Genomic DNA, 18,095 nt, shown 5'->3' with positions numbered 1-18,095 from the left:
GAACGGGCATTCAGCGCAGCAGCAGGAGGATTCATCACAGACCATCGAACAAAACTCTCCACCGACTCAGTCGACCGTTTGACATTCATTAAAATGAATCAGTCGTGGATATCAAGCTTTGATGCACCTGATGCAGACCTTGTAGACTAGTCTATCGTTGCGATGTGGCTGCTGAGCCTCAGTTTAAGCCTGGATTATGGTGCCACCCTCAAACCCTCCTCTCATTCTGTTTAGGTTCACAGAACCTCATTTTAGTTATAACAAAAATACCATGTTTGCGCACCTGTTCCACAGGTGCACACCTTTATACGTTTTTGGCCTCCTTCAACACCAGCTATTTGGGGTTACGGTGGGGAGGCTACGCTAAAAAAAAATTCCATGTCTGCGCACCTGTTCCACAGGTGCACACCTTTATAATTTTTGGGCCTCCTTCAACACCAGCTCTTTGGGCTTACGGTGGGGAGGCTACGCTAAACAAAAAATACGATGTTTGCGCACCTGTGGAACAGGTGCACACCTTTATAATTTTTTGGCCTCCTTCAACACCAGCTCTTTGGGCTTACAGTGGGGAGGCTACGCTAAACAAAAAATACCATGTTTGCGCACCTGTTCCACAGGTGCACACCTTTATAATTTTTTGGCCTCCTTCAACACCAGCTCTTTGGGGTTACGGTGGGGAGGCTCCGCCAACACCAAAAATACCATGTTTGCGCACCTATTCCACAGGTGCACACCTTTATAATTTTTTGGCCTCCTTAAACACCAGCTCTTTGGGCTTACAGTGGGGAGGCTACGCTAAACAAAAAATACCATGTTTGCGCACCTGTTCCACAGGTGCACACCTTTATAATTTTTTGGCCTCCTTCAACACCAGCTCTTTGGGGTTACGGTGGGGAGGCTCAGCCAACACCAAAAATACCATGTTTGCGCACCTGTTCCACAGGTGCACACCTTCATAATTTTTACGCCTTCTTCAACACCAGCTCTTTGGGCTTACAGTGGTATGGCTCCGCCAACACCCAAACAACAATTTTTGCGCACCTGTCACACAGATGCATATCTTTGCAATTTCTTCCTTACAAAGGCAATTATTGCCTTCAGGACCAGCACTTAGGTTATGGTGTCAAGGCATTGTCGGCACCACCAAAGGCTCAATTTTTAAGCATCCTTTACTTTAATTAAAAGTCAAGAGACAACAGTATTCATCCAAAACATCTCTAATCTTGTTCACTCTGCACTACATTGTGGCCCCTACCCCTAACCCTAACCCTCAATGTATCCGTGCATATATGTCTGTTTCTTGTGAGAATTCAAGTTAAAGTGCCCCAAACACCATTTTACATAAAATAAAGTGCATCTACATACATCTTTTGACTTCTTGAAAACATTTGGTAATAATAGCCCCATTGTGAAAATACACCCGTTAATTATATGCACATTTAAAGAGACAGCACCTTTTTCCAAAAAAAACTCTAATCTTGTTCCCAGTGCACTGCATTATGTCCCCATCATACACATTGGCTGTGCAGTTGATTAGGAGCAAAGGAAAGGAGCGGTTAAGCAAAAAAATCATTTTTGAAGGTTTGGCATGCTATAATTCTGGTTCTGGACATGCTACAGAGCTGAAACTTCACAGGTACACCTTTTAGACCCCCCAGACACTAAATCCAAAGAAATCTCATGTTTTTTTCCAATAATTTTTTCAATAATTGGCTCTCTATCAAAAACGACAATTTTTAAGAACTTTTTTTTGTGTGATTAATAGTCCCTGGGGCATGACCCAGAACCCTAGGCACTTTTTAGGGGCATTTATTGGGTTTTTAGGGCTTCAAAATGGTGTTTTTTGATTACCGAAGTTCGGGTCCCATTGATTTCAATGAGGTTCTGGAATCCGAACCGAACTTTCGGGAAATTCGGGTGTTCTGGTTGAACCGTACTTTTCAAAAGTTCGATCATCCCTACTCCATACATGCTGAAATCAATGCAAACTCATTTAACAGTTCACATGCAGTGAAAGTTCATGTATTGTACTGCAAAGCTTTAACCATTTCTGGACTGGAAGATTTTCCCCCTTAATGACCAGGCCACTTTTTGCAATTCAGGACTGCATTAATTTAATGGACAATTGCGCGGTCGTATGACACTGTACCCTAACAAATAAATCCCACAAATAGCTTTCTTTTGGTGGTATTTGATCACCTCTGCGATTTTTGTTTATTGCGCTATAAACAAAAAAAAGAGCAACAATTTTTTTTCACATTATGTTATATATTCCCAAAAAAAAAAATTTTTAATCAAAAATGTTCATCATTTTAGGCCAATTTGTATTCTGCTATATATTTTTGGTAAAAAAAAATCCCAACAAGTGTATTTGGATTGGTTTGCGCAAAAGTTATCACGTCTACAAACTATGGTAAAGATTTGTCATTTTTATTTATTTATTTTTATTAGTAATGGCAGCGATCTGTGATTTTTAGCGGGACTGCGAAATTGCGGTGGACAGATCGGACCCCTAACTGACATTTTTGACACTTTTGGGGGGGACCAGTAACATTACTACAGTAATCAGTGCTAAAAAATATGCACTGTTACTGTACTGACATTGGCAGGGGAGGGGTTAACCAAGGGGTGATCAAAGGGTTAAGTGTGAGCCTAGGGGGTGTTTTCTAAATATATGGGGGAAGGACTTGTGAAATGAACATAGAGACCCGTGATCCTAAATAGGTGGAACACAGGAGCTCTGTGATAATTTCAGAGAGAATAACGGTCTGCTGTTGTAATCTCTCTCTGTGGGGAGCGATCGCACGTCCCCGGTGGCAATTGCGGCCGCCAGTCCTGTGGATTGGCATCCCTGCTGCCTAGTGAGGGCCCCCAGGAGAGCTCCCACGAACCGATGTACCCATACAAAACAACAAAATATACAAGTAGGCACTTTGTACCTACTTTTATTGTACAAAGAGGAAGAGTTGGAGCCTAAAGAGGAAGGGGTGTGGTTTACAGGTGACAGGGAGGGTCTGAAACAGGAAGGGGTGTGGTCTTAACAGGAAGGGGTGGGTCATATTTAAATTAGGGGGCGCACAAGTTTAGTCTGGCCTAGGGCAGCACAAAACCTAAATACACCACTGGTCCTACGTATATAGACTAGCAGCGCTAATGGGCTACTCTCCTTATGCCCTATGATATATCCAAAGATAATCGAGTTACAGATTATTTATACACATAAATGCGTGATAAAACCAATAGTCCTTTCACGTATATCATTAAATGCAATAAAAATAGTCCCAACAGTGTATAGTGGAATCTTCCTTAAAACTTTAAAGATAGATGATGAAAAAACACCTCCACCACACCTCTGTCCTCTGGGTAAAGTGTTTGTGCTTCAAGTTTGTGTGGATTGAAGAGTTGTGGCTGCCGCAGGGGTTGCTGGGAGTGGTAGTTCTGGCTCTCTCCTGCCTGTATCACTCATTGCCTAGCTAGGATTCAGCTCATAGATGGAGCAGCGGCAGTGAGAGGAGGCGATATCCTGAGCTGAACTCTATAGAGGGAGATCCGGGGGCTCCGCACAGGTAGTGAGCATAGGGCACCACTACTCCCTACTGATCGGGTATGAATACTCCCCCATACAGGCTCTTGGTTCTACAGTTGCTGATTTAGTGGAGGTATTGACAGTGATATGGGATATTGTCCGGAGAAGTGGTGATTACCATCCTAAGCCTGTTCCAGGACCGGGGTGTGTACAGCCAGACTGAGGTGGAAGAAGCCTTTATACTATCCAAAGCCCAGACTTTGGTCTCAAGGGTACGTGTGCAATACCTAAGGGGCTCATGGAGGTGTGGTGGAGGTGTTTTTTCATCATCTATCTTTCAAGTTTTAAGGAAGATTCCACTATACACTGTTGGGACTTTTTTTGCATTTCATGATATATGTGAAAGGACTATTGGTTTTATCACGCATTTATGTGTATAAATAACCTGTAACTCGATTATCTTTGGATATATCATAGGGCATAAGGAGAGTAGCCCATTAGCGCTGCTAGTGTATACGTAGGACCTAGTGTTTTATTTATGCACCTTATTTTATGTATCATATTTTGTATAGCAGCAGCTGTCATTTTAGTACTGGTATTGTCAGTATTTGCAATACGGTGTCTACCATAAGCGCTGAGTGGGTCTTGACTTTGGTCTTTGTCTTGCTCGTTTTTTCCTTTGAATATATATATAACATGGAATATCTGAGTAGCAGAGATGAGGAACAAGTAGACAGTTTTGCTAATAAATGGATACAATGGCCAGGTTTAAAAAAAAAAAAAAACATACATAGCAATATGGACAGATAAGAGGGGTGACTAAACACTGGGGAATTGTAAACGTAATTAGAGAGGAAGGCGACCGAGGCATTATAGGAATAGAGTGGTAAAAAGAATAGGGGGAGGGGAGGAATAGGGGTAGTGGGTTATAGGAAATTAAGTTAAGTATGAAATATGTGAAATACTTTTATAGTTGCTTGTAATCTTTTGAACTGGAAATTAATAATAATAATTATAGAAAAAAAAAGTTCTGTAAACTTGCCCACTTGAGTCACATTTATACTAACCCCCTGTTCACACACATTCTACTTGTCATGCAATTAGACAGTTCTAACAGCACAGTAGCCCAATTTCAAAGCTGTACCAGTGTAAACCAGGGATAAAACTTTAAAAGAAAGGTGCCAATTGTCACTAATTTTGTACTGTAAATAAATGTGAGACAATATTTACTAAAAAAAACCTGCAGCCTCCACCACTAATTTCAATGTGTCATTCTATTTTTAGAGACATGCAGTTGTGGGGAAAGTAATACTTAAAACATTTCTTAATAACTAAGATACTGTATAAACCACAATGAGATATAGCAGTGCTTTTAATCTAGATTTATAGCTTTTCTTTTATAGAGAATATGCTGTATCAGATGACAATTGTAAAATCCTCTTTACTTGCCTATAAATCAGATAATTCAGACTTTAATAATTAACTTAGATTAAAAGGCTGAAAGCATCAGCTACATTTTTAGAAAATGGGCCGAATTAATCTTATTAGGTCACTGAGAATTGCAGTTAACACCAGTGGAACATCTACTTTCAATTATACAAACACACTTACACTGGTACACAAAAACATGACGTGAAAATGTTCCTTAGTGAAAAACTGTCTACTGTCTTCAAACTTTAGAATGAAACATATACAAGTCATATAGAGTATATATTGGAAGACATGCACCAGGCAACATACAGGGAGCTGCTTTTTATCAGAAAGGACTCTGCTATCTACTCTCCTAAGAACACTACAGTAACATATACACACTTGCCACATCTTCGTTCATATAATACACAACCTAGCAGAGGGGCAGAGACCCACGCCATGTCTATCCATTTGTGGGGTGATTTGCTGCATGTCCAGACACACCATGGATCTCTGACAGGTCTATGATTTGGTTTCAAGATGGTGGTGAGGGAGCATAGATGTGGATGGAGAACTTCACCTGCAAGGAAGACAATGCTGGACCCCATGGACTAAGAGTATATATTTTTTCATACAGGGCCAAGTATTGGGGATAGAAAATGTAATTTTATTTATATGGGGTAAAGCCAAAATCACAAGTACCATACGTATTGGCGCCAAACATAGTTTTATAAAGAGTTACTGTATAAAATGAAAGATGTGAAATGAAGGAAAAGTAGAATAACTCACCCAGTCTTAAGACTGACAAGGGCATCCTGCACTCCTTTCTGGTTAAACTTTACCATATACTGATGCATTTCAGGATAATTATTTCTAATATTTCTTTCAGTGCTTCCATTAGGGACTGTACCAAACCGAAATGGGGGTGAATATTCATATGATCGTTGAAACTAAGGTCAAGGAAAAAAAGAAAAACATTGTATCAGAAACATTTTATGCGTGATCATTAGCTACGTAACAAAATTATGGCCACAACAGTTTGTGGAGCAAAGATAATTTTCTATGTGGGATCTAAGTAAAAGCAACTAAATGTGTTCACAGCTAGATATGTTAATAAATATTGTTTTTGTATGTGTTTTTATATGAAAGTAGATTATTCAATGCTGAACAGGATAATTATGCATTGGTCTAAGAATCTAAAGCAGACAGACATTACAAAATTAGGTAATCTGTATAACCTCCTGTAGCGCTACCCCCAAAGGAGCCGATTGAGTATGTTTGGTTCTGTACACTGCCTCTAAACCCCAAGAACCGTCCCAGTCCCTCTGGCACACCAGGTAAGAGTGTTAGTGCAACAACACCAATGAAAGACACACGTTATGATAAAACACAGAAATGGTCTTTACTGTGAAGCTTCTGTGAAATAGTAACAGACAGTAGAAGTATATTTCAAGTAAATTAACTAAAGAGTAATGACTAGGGATCAATATCAATATAACTCAATATTGCGGTCAGGCCGCTTTCAGGGGATTCCTTAATATCGAATAACCCCAAGAGCAGAGGCAGACACTTTAATAACAACAGATCACTCATGGCAAACTTTATTCCGGATTGGTAACCTATTCACTTAGGTTTGGCTCTATGAGTCCAGGCAGGAGGAGAGCAGAGGAATGACCCTCACTTTTTTCAGACCTCTCTCTTCTGTCCCCTGACACCATAGGCCCACAAACTATAGACACTGCACTCAGTTCAGTGGTCAATGGCCTAACTCCTAAGGCAAACTATCTCACTAATGCATCACATATACTGAGCCCTGAGTAAGTGTGCGTGCCCATATGACTTGAGTTTCTTCAGTCCCAAAGAGAAGAGGGCCTTGAATTTTTAGCTAGCCACTTTCTGTTGGTGCACTTAGGTATCTGCTTGGTAGAATACAACTGCAGTATACTGGCAGTATCAGGGTAACAAGGCGGACACTGTACCTGCTCAACAGGGAGTAAATATGCCCCAAGTTCTGGCAAGTGTGGGCAAAGTGAACAACGTTGTCTGTAAGCAGTGTCCTTGTGTCCTGCAAATGGGCAAGTGCCCGCTCACCAATCCTAGGGTCAAGGCCAAGCGAGATGTCCTGGAACAACTCAGGCTCTTCAGGTAACCCGACTGGTTACCTCACCTCTGGAACACTTCATGCCATCGGTACAGGGGCCTCTAGAGATGTGCTGGAGATCCCCTCTCAAACATCATGCAACCCGCCTGGTCATGGATGCCTGAAAGGACGATATGCCGACCCTGGAAGCAACACCTCTACCCTATGTCTGGTCTTCTCCCTTTCCTTGTGGAGTCTGACTAGCCCCAGGCAGACAAGATGGTGTCCTTTCCTTTGTTTAATCCTGAGGGCAGCTGGTCTGTGATGTTATGTCCCCATAGACAATTATGGGGTCATTTTTTAATAGGAACTACATGTCCCAAGATGCATTGTGGCAGTACTTCTTCAGTGTCATTGGTTCCCTCCCCCTGCCAATTAAGAAGAAGCAGGGGGTGGAGCAGAGTGAGCAGCTCTATCTGTGTGTGTCTCACCTCACTGCACAGTGAGAAGAGGAGAGGGAGGGGAGGAATTTCCCCTACAGGAGCTAACAGGCAGTGTCGGAGGGAGATGCAGGTTATTTATGTTAGTTTTTGTCTCTCAGATTTTTTTAAGATTCATAGAAAAGTGTTGTGCACTACATACAGTTACAGACCTGGCATTAAGTGTATGTTGCAATGACCTTCAACAATTGCTTTGACACCTATATGTTTGACCACATAAAGGCACATTTAGTACATTTCAATTTTTGCAATGTCCCTGCTATGAAGAACTCTTTGGAAGGAGTGTAAAAATGTCCTCTAGCTTTAAGCACTGCAAGTGTAAAGAAGCTCAAGACTTTAAGCAGTTCAAACAGTTCTTGGAATAAAGTTTCAGTAAAAACACACTAGTTTTGAACTATTAATATAAAATATTTGTTTTACAAATAAACATTTAATAAGGATTAAACCCATGAAACAGAGATTTGTACTTTTTTCTTAAGAAAGAGATAAGCAGAAGTTGTTTGCCTTCAGGCTTCCTTTCTCTCACTGAAACTTCTTACAGACCACTCTGCGCACAGCAGGAGGGAAGTTTATTAAGTGTAAATCACATCTGACTCCTTTAGTTGTATGTAAATTGAACCTTAAGCCATAAAGCTTTGTAAAAACAGACATTTTCATCAAAGCAGGCAAGACCAATCCATCAAACATACAAAGAGGAACTCAGCGACCCAGCACTAGCTAAAAAATAAATGACAACATCTATTTTATATTTATTTGACATAAAAAAATGCAATTATTAATCTTGACAATATTAAGTAGATTAAATAAATTATATAGTACTGTGCATTCCTTACAGGTAATTTCAGCATTCAATGAGGCAAATTTTGAAGCCCCTTTGCCACAAAATTCTAGAACTTTGAACTTCAAGCAAGACTCATGAACCCTGCTCATCCCCTATTTTAAACTCAGATATTAAGATTTTAAGCAAGATGCCATTTCAAAATAGTCATGGAAAATTGGTCTACCCAATCCAAATTTCCTTTATTTGTATTTTGTCAATGGGATATAATCATTATTTGCAGAAAAGGTTTTAAGTAGGGTTGAGCGGACACCTAGATGTCCGTGTTCGACAGGTTCGGCCGAACTTTAAAAAAAAGTCCGGGTCCGTGTCCCGGACTTTTACCAAACTTTTCCCGGACACCGAACCCCATTGAAGTCAATGGGGACCCGAACTTTAAGGCACTAAAATGGCTCTAAAACACCAATGGAAAGGGCTAGAGTGCTGCAAATGGCAGCAAAACGTAGTTAAGAGCATGGCAAGTGCTCTGCAAACAAATGTGGATAGGGAAATAACTTAAAACAACAAAAAAAAACAGAAAAATAAAACAATGTTCTTCATCTCTGAAGGACGAGGCCCATATGGAGTAGGAGGGAGGTTGAGGTGGTGGTGGATGTGGCGGTGTCATAGGCGTGCGCACAGGGTGTGCCGGGTGTACCTGGGCACACCCTAATCACCTAGGGCACATAGCATTATCGCTCTGTTTGCCAGTGAGGAGATGGGAAAGATCTCCCTCAGACCTGCTCTGCTCTATTTCTCTTTGCCAGCAGGGAGAGTAATGTATCGGGGCCATGTACATGTAGGCAAACACATGCATGTGTATTTCAACTTTGGGGTGCACACCCTAATGCAATAGGCTGCGCACACCTATGGGCGGTGTAGGTGGAAGCGGCGGTGGAGGAGGACCAGGGCCGGATTAAGAGCATCATGGTCTTGTTGCTGAGGATTTTGAAGGGCCTTAAGGGCCGTGCCTTGGCATGCACCCAGAGGAGGAAGGGTGCAGCCATGCATGCCTAATTCAACATGGGATGCTGTCTCTGAAGCCCATAAACACATCCATGGATCGGCAACTCTCCCTCCTTGTCAGGCCTTCGCGCTGTGTGGGGAGGTTCTGAGGGTGCTGCCTGGGGAAGCGAGCATAGAAGCCAGACTTCTGTGTTTACAAGTGACAGAAGAGCGGTCACAGTGAATATGGCCAACCCGGGGCCTATATAAAAGGTAGGGGCCTGGAGCTGCAGCTCCAATAGCCCCTACGTTAATCTGGCCCTGAGGAGGAGGACGAGGTAGCCAACACTGCTTCTTTTCACAAATTTTAAATGAGGGTACACCCCAAAAGAGTGAGAAAGAGCAAAAATGGAACAATGGGTGGGTAAGGTCGGTATCCATTGCTATTCTGCACAAGGTACGGAAAAGTCCCGTGGGATCCATGCCTGTTTCATTTTAATGAACGTGAGCTTGTCCACATTGTCTCTGGACAGGCGGCTGCGCTTGTCTGTTATAACGTCCCCCAGCCGTGCTAAATACCCGTTCAGATAATACACTGGCTGCAGGGCACGCCAGCACCTCCAAGGCGTAAAGGGCAAGCTCAGGCCATGTGCCCAATTTGGAGACCCAGAAGTTGAAGGGGGCAGACCCCTCATTCACTACATGTAGGCGTGTGCACACATACTGCTCCACCATGTTGGTAAAATGCTGCCTCCTGCTAAGACGTTCCATCTGAGCTGCTGGTGCTGCTGTTTGTTGTGGCGTGCTGACAAAGCTTTTCCACATTTCGGCCATGCTAACCCTGCCTTCTGAGGTGCTGGCGGTGCCCTGGTTGCGTTGGCGACCTCCTCCTCCTCCTCCTCTGCCTTGTGCTTCCACTGTGGCCCCGCTGTCAGATGGGAATGCCAGCAGCATCGCATCTACCAGCGTGCGCTTGTACTCGCGCATCTTGCGATCGCGCTCCAGTGAGTGAATTAAGGACGGTACGTTGTCCTTGTAACGGGGATCCAGCAGCGTGGCCACCCAGTAATCAGCACAAGTTAGAATGTGGGCAACTCGGCGGTCGTTGTGGAGACACTGCAGCATGTAATCGCTCATGTGTGCCAGGCTGACCAGAGGCGACGAAAGGCTGTCCACTGTGGGAGGTGTATCGTCCGTGTCCTCTGTATCCCCCCAGCCACGCACCAGTGATGGCCATGAGCTGGCCTGGGTGCCACCCTGCTGTGAACATGGTTCCATCTCCTCCTCCAGCTCCTCCTCCAGCTCCTCCTCCTCCTCATCCTCCAGAACTGTGCCCCTGCTGGACAATTGTGTCCCTGGCATTTGTGTGTGCAGGAACCCACCCTCGGAGCCCCTTGCGAATGACTGCCCTGAAAGCCTTTGAAATGTTACCTCTTCATCCTCCTCCTCCTCCTCATCCTGTGCCACATTATTACTGGTCCACGTATCAGTAGTTAGGTGGACCTTGGCACAAATGGCGTTGCGCAGTGCACACCTGATTTTTTCCCCCACTTGGTTGTGCAGGGAAGGGATGGCTTGCCTGGAAAAGTAGTGGCGGCTGGGCACGACGTACTGTGGGACAGCCACCGACATAAGCTTTTTAAAACTGGGCGTCTCCACCAGACGGAATGACAGCATTTCAAAGGCCAATAATTGTGAAATGCTGGCATTCAGGGCCAGGGATCGTGGATGGGTAGGGGGGTACTTCCTCTTCCTCTCAAGTGTTTGGGAGATGGAAAGCTGAACGCTTCCACGGGACATTGTGGAGATGGTTGTTGGTGACCCAGGTGGTGGTGTTGCTGACAGATCGTCTGTTTGCGGGGTGGCAGGTGCCGGTATGACTACAGAGGTGGCTGGAGCGGCTGAGACTGCAGCAGAAGAGGAAGCAGGATGAGCCAGAGACGTTTCTTGGTTTTGAAGGTGTGTACTCCACTGCAGCTCGTGCTTTGCACTTAGATGCCTGATCATGCAGGTTGTGCTCAGGTTGAGAAGGTTTATGCCTCGCTTCAGGCTCTGATTGCACAGGGTGCAAACCACTCGTGTCCTGTCATCAGCACATTTTCTAAAGAACTTCCACACTAGAGAACTCTTTTGAGCTGACTTTGGTGCGCTCGTTCCCTTGCTGCGTTGGGCAGTAGCAGGCGTAGTGTCTAGGGCACGGCCGCTCCGCTTCTGCACCCTGCTCCCTCTTCTGCTGTGCTGGTGGCTCTGTGCGACCACCACCTCTTCCTCCAAAATACTCAGGTCACCTGCATGACCTTCATTCCATGTGGGGTCGAGGACCTCATCGTCCTCCACATCATCTTCCACCCAGTCTTCACCCCTGCCCTCCTTGTCGGTCTCCACAATTCTGAGTGCCGCAGCAGTTGGCACCTGCGTTTCGTCATCATCGGAGACGTGCTGTGATGGTCCTTCCATGTACTCATCTTGAGAAATAAGTGGTTGGGCATCGCTGCACTCAATCTCTTCCACTTCTGGGGCAGGGCTAGGTGGATGGCCCTGGGAAACCCTGCTGACAGAGTCCTCAAAAAGAATAAGAGACTGCTGTATGGCTTGGGGCTCAGACTGCTTGCCTGATTTGCAAGGGGGTGAGGTGAAAGACGGTTGGACATTGGCTGCAGGTGCCAACTCTGACCTTTCTGCAGTAGACTGGGTGGGAGACAATGTGAAGGAACTGGAGGCACTGTCAGCAGCAAACCAATCTACTATCGCCTCTCTGTGTTCTGGCCTCATCACTTCTAGAGGCGTATGATGCCCTACCAAATACTGCTGCAGGTTCTGTCGCCTACTCACACTTGAGGAAGGTGTTTCACTTGTGTGTGTAGCTGGCACAGATCGACCACGTCCTCTCCTTGCAACAGGAGCTCTAGCAGCAGCAACACGACCCCGGCCACGGCCCCTATTTGACGCTCTCCTCATATTTCGGAAATTTAAGATCTTGCCCTAGAAAGGTCTTTATTGAATAGCAGAACAAAAGAACAACAGTATCGCACGGGTGTATCTCACAGTCAAATATGCAAACTATGCCGCAATTTAATGTTTTTTACACCAAAAGGGTGTGTATTGAATAGCGGAATAGGATAAAAAACTGTGTATCTCACACGTACAAACACAGACTAGGCCCGATTAAATTTTTTCCTACCCTAAAGGGAGGATGAGGAAGAGGAGTATGGAACAGGCAGCACCCTCAAATCTTCAGAAGTATGAGATGAACCTCAAAAACTTGGAAAGGTGGATCTCACACGTACCGACACAGACTATTCCGCAATTTAATTGATCCCCAAAGGTTTTTATTGAATAGCGGAATAGGAAATATGATCAAAAAAAGTGTATGTATCTCACACGTACAGAAGCACACTAGGCCCCAATTACTATTGTTTGTACACCTAAAAGAATGGAGGAGGAGAAGGAGGAGGAGTATGGAACAGGCAGCACCCTCAAAGCTTTAGAAGTATGAGATGAACCCCAAAAACTTGGAAAGGTGGATCTCACACGTACCGACACAGACTATCCCGCAATTTAATTGATCCCCAAAGGTTTTTATTGAATAGCGGAATAGGAAATATGATCAAAAAAAGTGTATGTATCTCACACGTACAGAAGCACACTAGGCCCCAATTACTATTGTTTGTACACCTAAAAGGATGGAGGAGGAGGAGGAGGAGTATGGAACAGGCAGCACCCTCAAAGCTTCAGAAGTATGAGATGAACCCCAAAAACTTGGAAAGGTGGATCTCACACGTACCGACACAGACTATTCCGCAATTTAATTGATCCCCAAAGGTTTTTATTGAATAGCGGAATAGGAAATATGATCAAAAAAAGTGTATGTATCTCACACGTACAGAAGCACACTAGGCCCCAATTACTATTGTTTGTACACCTAAAAGGATGGATGAGGAGGAGGAGGAGTATGGAACAGGCAGCACCCTCAAAGCTTCAGAAGTATGAGATGAACCCCAAAAACTTGGAAAGGTGGATCTCACACGTACCGACAGACTATTCCGCAATTTAATTGATCCCCAAAGGTTTTTATTGAATAGCGGAATAGGAAATATGATCAAAAAAAGTGTATGTATCTCACACGTACAGAAGCACACTAGGCCCCAATTACTATTGTTTGTACACCTAAAAGGATGGAGGAGGAGGAGGAGGAGTATGGAACAGGCAGCACCCTCAAAGCTTTAGAAGTATGAGATGAACCCCAAAAACTTGGAAAGGTGGATCTCACACGTACCGACACAGACTATTCCGCAATTTAATTGATCCCCAAAGGTTTTTATTGAATAGCGGAATAGGAAATATGATCAAAAAAAGTGTATGTATCTCACACGTACAGAAGCACACTAGGCCCCAATTACTATTGTTTGTACACCTAAAAGGATGGAGGAGGAGGAGGAGGAGTATGGAACAGGCAGCACCCTCAAAGCTTCAGAAGTATGAAATGAACCCCAAAAACTTGGAAAGGTGGATCTCACACGTACCGACACAGACTATTCCGCAATTTAATTGATTCCCAAAGGTTTTTATTGAATAGCGGAATAGGAAATATGATCAAAAAAAGTGTATGTATCTCACACGTACAGAAGCACACTAGGCCCCAATTACTATTGTTTGTACAACTAAAAGGATGGATGAGGAGGAGGAGGAGTATGGAACAGGCAGCACCCTCAAAGCTTCAGAAGTATGAGATGAACCCCAAAAACTTGGAAAGGTGGATCTCACACGTACCGACACAGACTATTCCGCAATTTAATTGATCCCCAAAGGTTTTTATTGAATAGCGGAATAGGAAATATGATCAAAAAAAGTGTATGTATCTCACACGTACAGAAGCACACTAGGCCCCAATTACTATTGTTTGTACACCTAAAAGGATGGAGGAGGAGGAGTATGGAACAGGCAGCACCCTCAAAGCTTCAGAAGTATGAGATGAACCCCAAAAACTTGGAAAGGTGGATCTCACACGTACCGACAGACTATTCCGCAATTTAATTGATCCCCAAAGGTTTTTATTGAATAGCGGAATAGGAAATATGATCAAAAAAAGTGTATGTATCTCACACGTACAGAAGCACACTAGGCCCCAATTACTATTGTTTGTACACCTAAAAGGATGGAGGAGGAGGAGGAGGAGTATGGAACAGGCAGCACCCTCAAAGCTTCAGAAGTATGAGATGAACCCCAAAAACTTGGAAAGGTGGATCTCACACGTACCGACACAGACTATCCCGCAATTTAATTGATCCCCAAAGGTTTTTATTGAATAGCGGAATAGGAAATATGATCAAAAAAAGTGTATGTATCTCACACGTACAGAAGCACACTAGGCCCCAATTACTATTGTTTGTACACCTAAAAGGATGGAGGAGGAGGAGGAGGAGTATGGAACAGGCAGCACCCTCAAAGCTTCAGAAGTATGAGATGAACCCCAAAAACTTGGAAAGGTGGATCTCACACGTACCGACACAGACTATCCCGCAATTTAATTGATCCCCAAAGGTTTTTATTGAATAGCGGAATAGGAAATATGATCAAAAAAAAGTGTATGTTTTTCACACGTACAGAAGCACACTAGGCCCCAATTACTATTGTTTGTACCCCTAAAAGGATGGATGAGGAGGAGGAGGATGAAACAGGCAGCACCCTCAAATCTTCAGAAGTATGAGATTGTGTTCACTGTACCCCACAAAGATTGTGTTCACTGCACCCCAAAAGGATTGTCTTCACTGCACCCCACAAAGATTGTGTTCACTGTAATCCACAAAGATTGTGTTCACTGTACCCCCCAAAGATTTTGTTCACTGCACCCCACAAAGATTGTGTTCACTGTACCCCACAAAGATTTTGTTCACTGCACCCCACAAGGATTGTCTTCACTGCACCCCACAAGGATTGTCTTCACTGCACCCCACAAAGATTGTGTTCACTGTACCCCACAAAGATTGTGTTCACTGCACCCCAAAAGGATTGTCTTCACTGCACCCCACAAAGATTGTGTTCACTGTACCCCACAAAGATTGTGTTCACTGTACCCCACAAAGATTTTGTTCACTGCACCCCACAAAGATTGTGTTCACTGTACCCCACAAAGATTGTGTTCACTGTACCCCACAAAGATTTTGATCACTGCACCCCACAAGGATTGTCTTCACTGCACCCCACAAGGATTGTCTTCACTGCACCCCACAAAGATTGTGTTCACTGTACCCCACAAAGATTGTGTTCACTGCACCACAAAAGGATTGTCTTCACTGCACCCCACAAAGATTGTGTTCACTGTACCCCACAAAGATTGTGTTCTCTGTACCCCACAAAGATTTTGTTCACTGCACCCCACAAAGATTGTGTTCACTGTACCCCACAAAGATTGTGTTCACTGCACCCCAAAAGGATTGTCTTCACTGCACCCCACAAAGATTGTGTTCACTGTACCCCACAAAGATTGTGTTCACTGTACCCCACAAAGATTTTGTTCACTGCACCCCACAAAGATTGTGTTCACTGTACCCCACAAAGATTTTGTTCACTGCACCCCACAAGGATTGTCTTCGCTGCACCCCACAAGGATTGTCTTCACTGCACCCCACAAAGATTGTGTTCACTGTACCCCACAAAGATTGTGTTCACTGCACCCCAAAAGGATTGTCTTCACTGCACCCCACAAAGATTGTGTTCACTGTACCCCACAAAGATTGTGTTCACTGTACCCCACAAAGATTTTGTTCACTGCACCCCACAAAGATTGTGTTCACTGTACCCCACAAAGATTGTGTTTACTGTACCCCACAAAGATTTTGATCACTGCACCCCACAAGGATTGTCTTCACTGCACCCCACAAGGATTGTCTTCACTGCACCCCACAAAGATTGTGCTCACTGTACCCCACAAAGATTGTGTTCACTGCACCACAAAAGGATTGTCTTCACTGCACCCCACAAAGATTGTGTTCACTGTACCCCACAAAGATTGTGTTCACTGTACCCCACAAAGATTTTGTTCACTGCACCCCACAAAGATTGTGTTCACTGTACCCCACAAAGATTGTGTTCACTGCACCCCAAAAGGATTGTCTTCACTGCACCCCACAAAGATTGTGTTCACTGTACCCCACAAAGATTTTGTTCACTGCACCCCACAAAGATTGTGTTCACTGTACCCCACAAAGATTGTGTTCACTGTACCCCACAAAGATTTTGATCACTGCACCCCACAAGGATTGTCTTCACTGCACCCCACAAAGATTGTGTTCACTGTACCCCACAAGGATTGTCTTCACTGCACCCACAAGGATTGTCTTCACTGCACCCCACAAAGATTGTGTTCACTGTACCCCACAAAGATTGTGTTCACTGCACCCCAAAAGGATTGTCTTCACTGCACCCCACAAAGATTGTGTTCACTGTACCCCACAAAGATTGTGTTCACTGTAACCCACAAAGATTTTGTTCACTGCACCCCACAAAGATTGTGTTTACTGCACCCCAAAAGGATTGTCTTCACTGCACCCCACAAAGATTGTGTTCACTGTACCCCACAAGGATTGTCTTCACTGCACCCCACAAGGATTGTCTTCACTGCACCCCACAAATATTGTGTTCACTGTACCCCACAAAGATTGTGTTCACTGCACCCCAAAAGGATTGTCTTCACTGCACCCCACAAAGATTGTGTTCACTGTACCCCACAAAGATTGTGTTCACTGTACCCCCCAAAGATTTTGTTCATTGCACCCCACAAGGATTGTCTTCACTGCACCCCACAAGGATTGTCTTCACTGCACCCCACAAAGATTGTGTTCACTGTACCCCACAAAGATTGTGTTCACTGTACCCCCCAAAGATTTTGTTCACTGCACCCCACAAGGATTGTCTTCACTGCACCCCACAAGGATTGTCTTCACTGCACCCCACAAAGATTGTGTTCACTGTACCCCACAAAGATTTTGTTCACTGTACCCCACAAACATTGTGTTCACTGTACCCCACAAAGATTTTGTTCACTGCACCCCACAAAGATTGTGTTCACTGCACCCCAAAAGGATTGTCTTCACTGCACCCCACAAAGATTGTGTTCACTGTACCCCACAAGGATTGTCTTCACTGCACCCCACAAGGATTGTCTTCACTGCACCCCACAAAGATTGTGTTCACTGTACCCCACAAAGATTTTGTTCACTGCACCCCAAAAGGATTGTGTTCACTGCACCCCAAAAAGATTGTGTTCACTGCAGCCCACACACAGAAAAATGGATGTGGATCACTGACACCTGCCTATCTCCTATCCCACACCACACAGCAATATCGATTGTAGTTTGTAGAACACTCTTTCTCTAAAATTCAGCAGCAGCCTCTCCCTAACAGGATTGAGAAGAGATCGTAGATCGGGACTAAGTGCAGACCCCACCCCACACAGCAATATCGATTGTAGTTTGTAGAACACACTGACCCTAAAATTCAGCAGCAGCCTCTCCCTAACAGGATTGAGAAGAGATTGTAGATCAGGATTAAGTGCAGACCCCACCCCACACAGCAATATCGATTGTAGTTTGTAGAACACACTGACCCTAAAATTCAGCAGCAGCCTCTCCCTAACAGGATTGAGAAGAGATCGTAGATCAGGATTAAGTGCAGACCCCACCCCACACAGCAATATCGATTGTAGTTTGTAGAACACACTGACCCTATAATTCAGCAGACTCTATCCCTAAAATGCCTACAACTCGCCCTGCCTAAACACTCCGACCTGACCCTAAATTCTATCCGGACACCAATTCG

General features: G+C 44.2%; 1 protein-coding gene across 3 annotated transcripts in view; it reads right to left on the bottom strand.

Annotated features, from left to right (window-relative positions):
• Window positions 1–5,721: 5,721 nt before the first annotated feature.
• The window catches only part of LOC309558818 (glutamate receptor ionotropic, NMDA 2A-like), a gene marked incomplete at its 3' end in the record, with an annotated part of 1,171,100 nt that continues 1,158,726 nt past the window's right edge, over window positions 5,722–18,095 (bottom strand). For all 3 annotated transcript variants that reach the window (XM_082261887.1, XM_082261886.1, XM_082261888.1), the window contains one exon: window positions 5,722–5,886. In XM_082261887.1, coding sequence (XP_082118013.1) covers window positions 5,722–5,886 — 165 coding nt within the window. The remainder of the gene's footprint in view (window positions 5,887–18,095) is intronic.

The sequence above is a fragment of the Pelophylax lessonae genome, assembly GCF_965119305.1.
Source record: "Pelophylax lessonae genome assembly, chromosome: 6".
In the NCBI taxonomy this organism is placed as follows: domain Eukaryota; kingdom Metazoa; phylum Chordata; class Amphibia; order Anura; family Ranidae; genus Pelophylax; species Pelophylax lessonae.
Note: the sequence above shows the minus strand (reverse complement) of the source record. Positions and strands in the feature narration are given on the sequence as shown.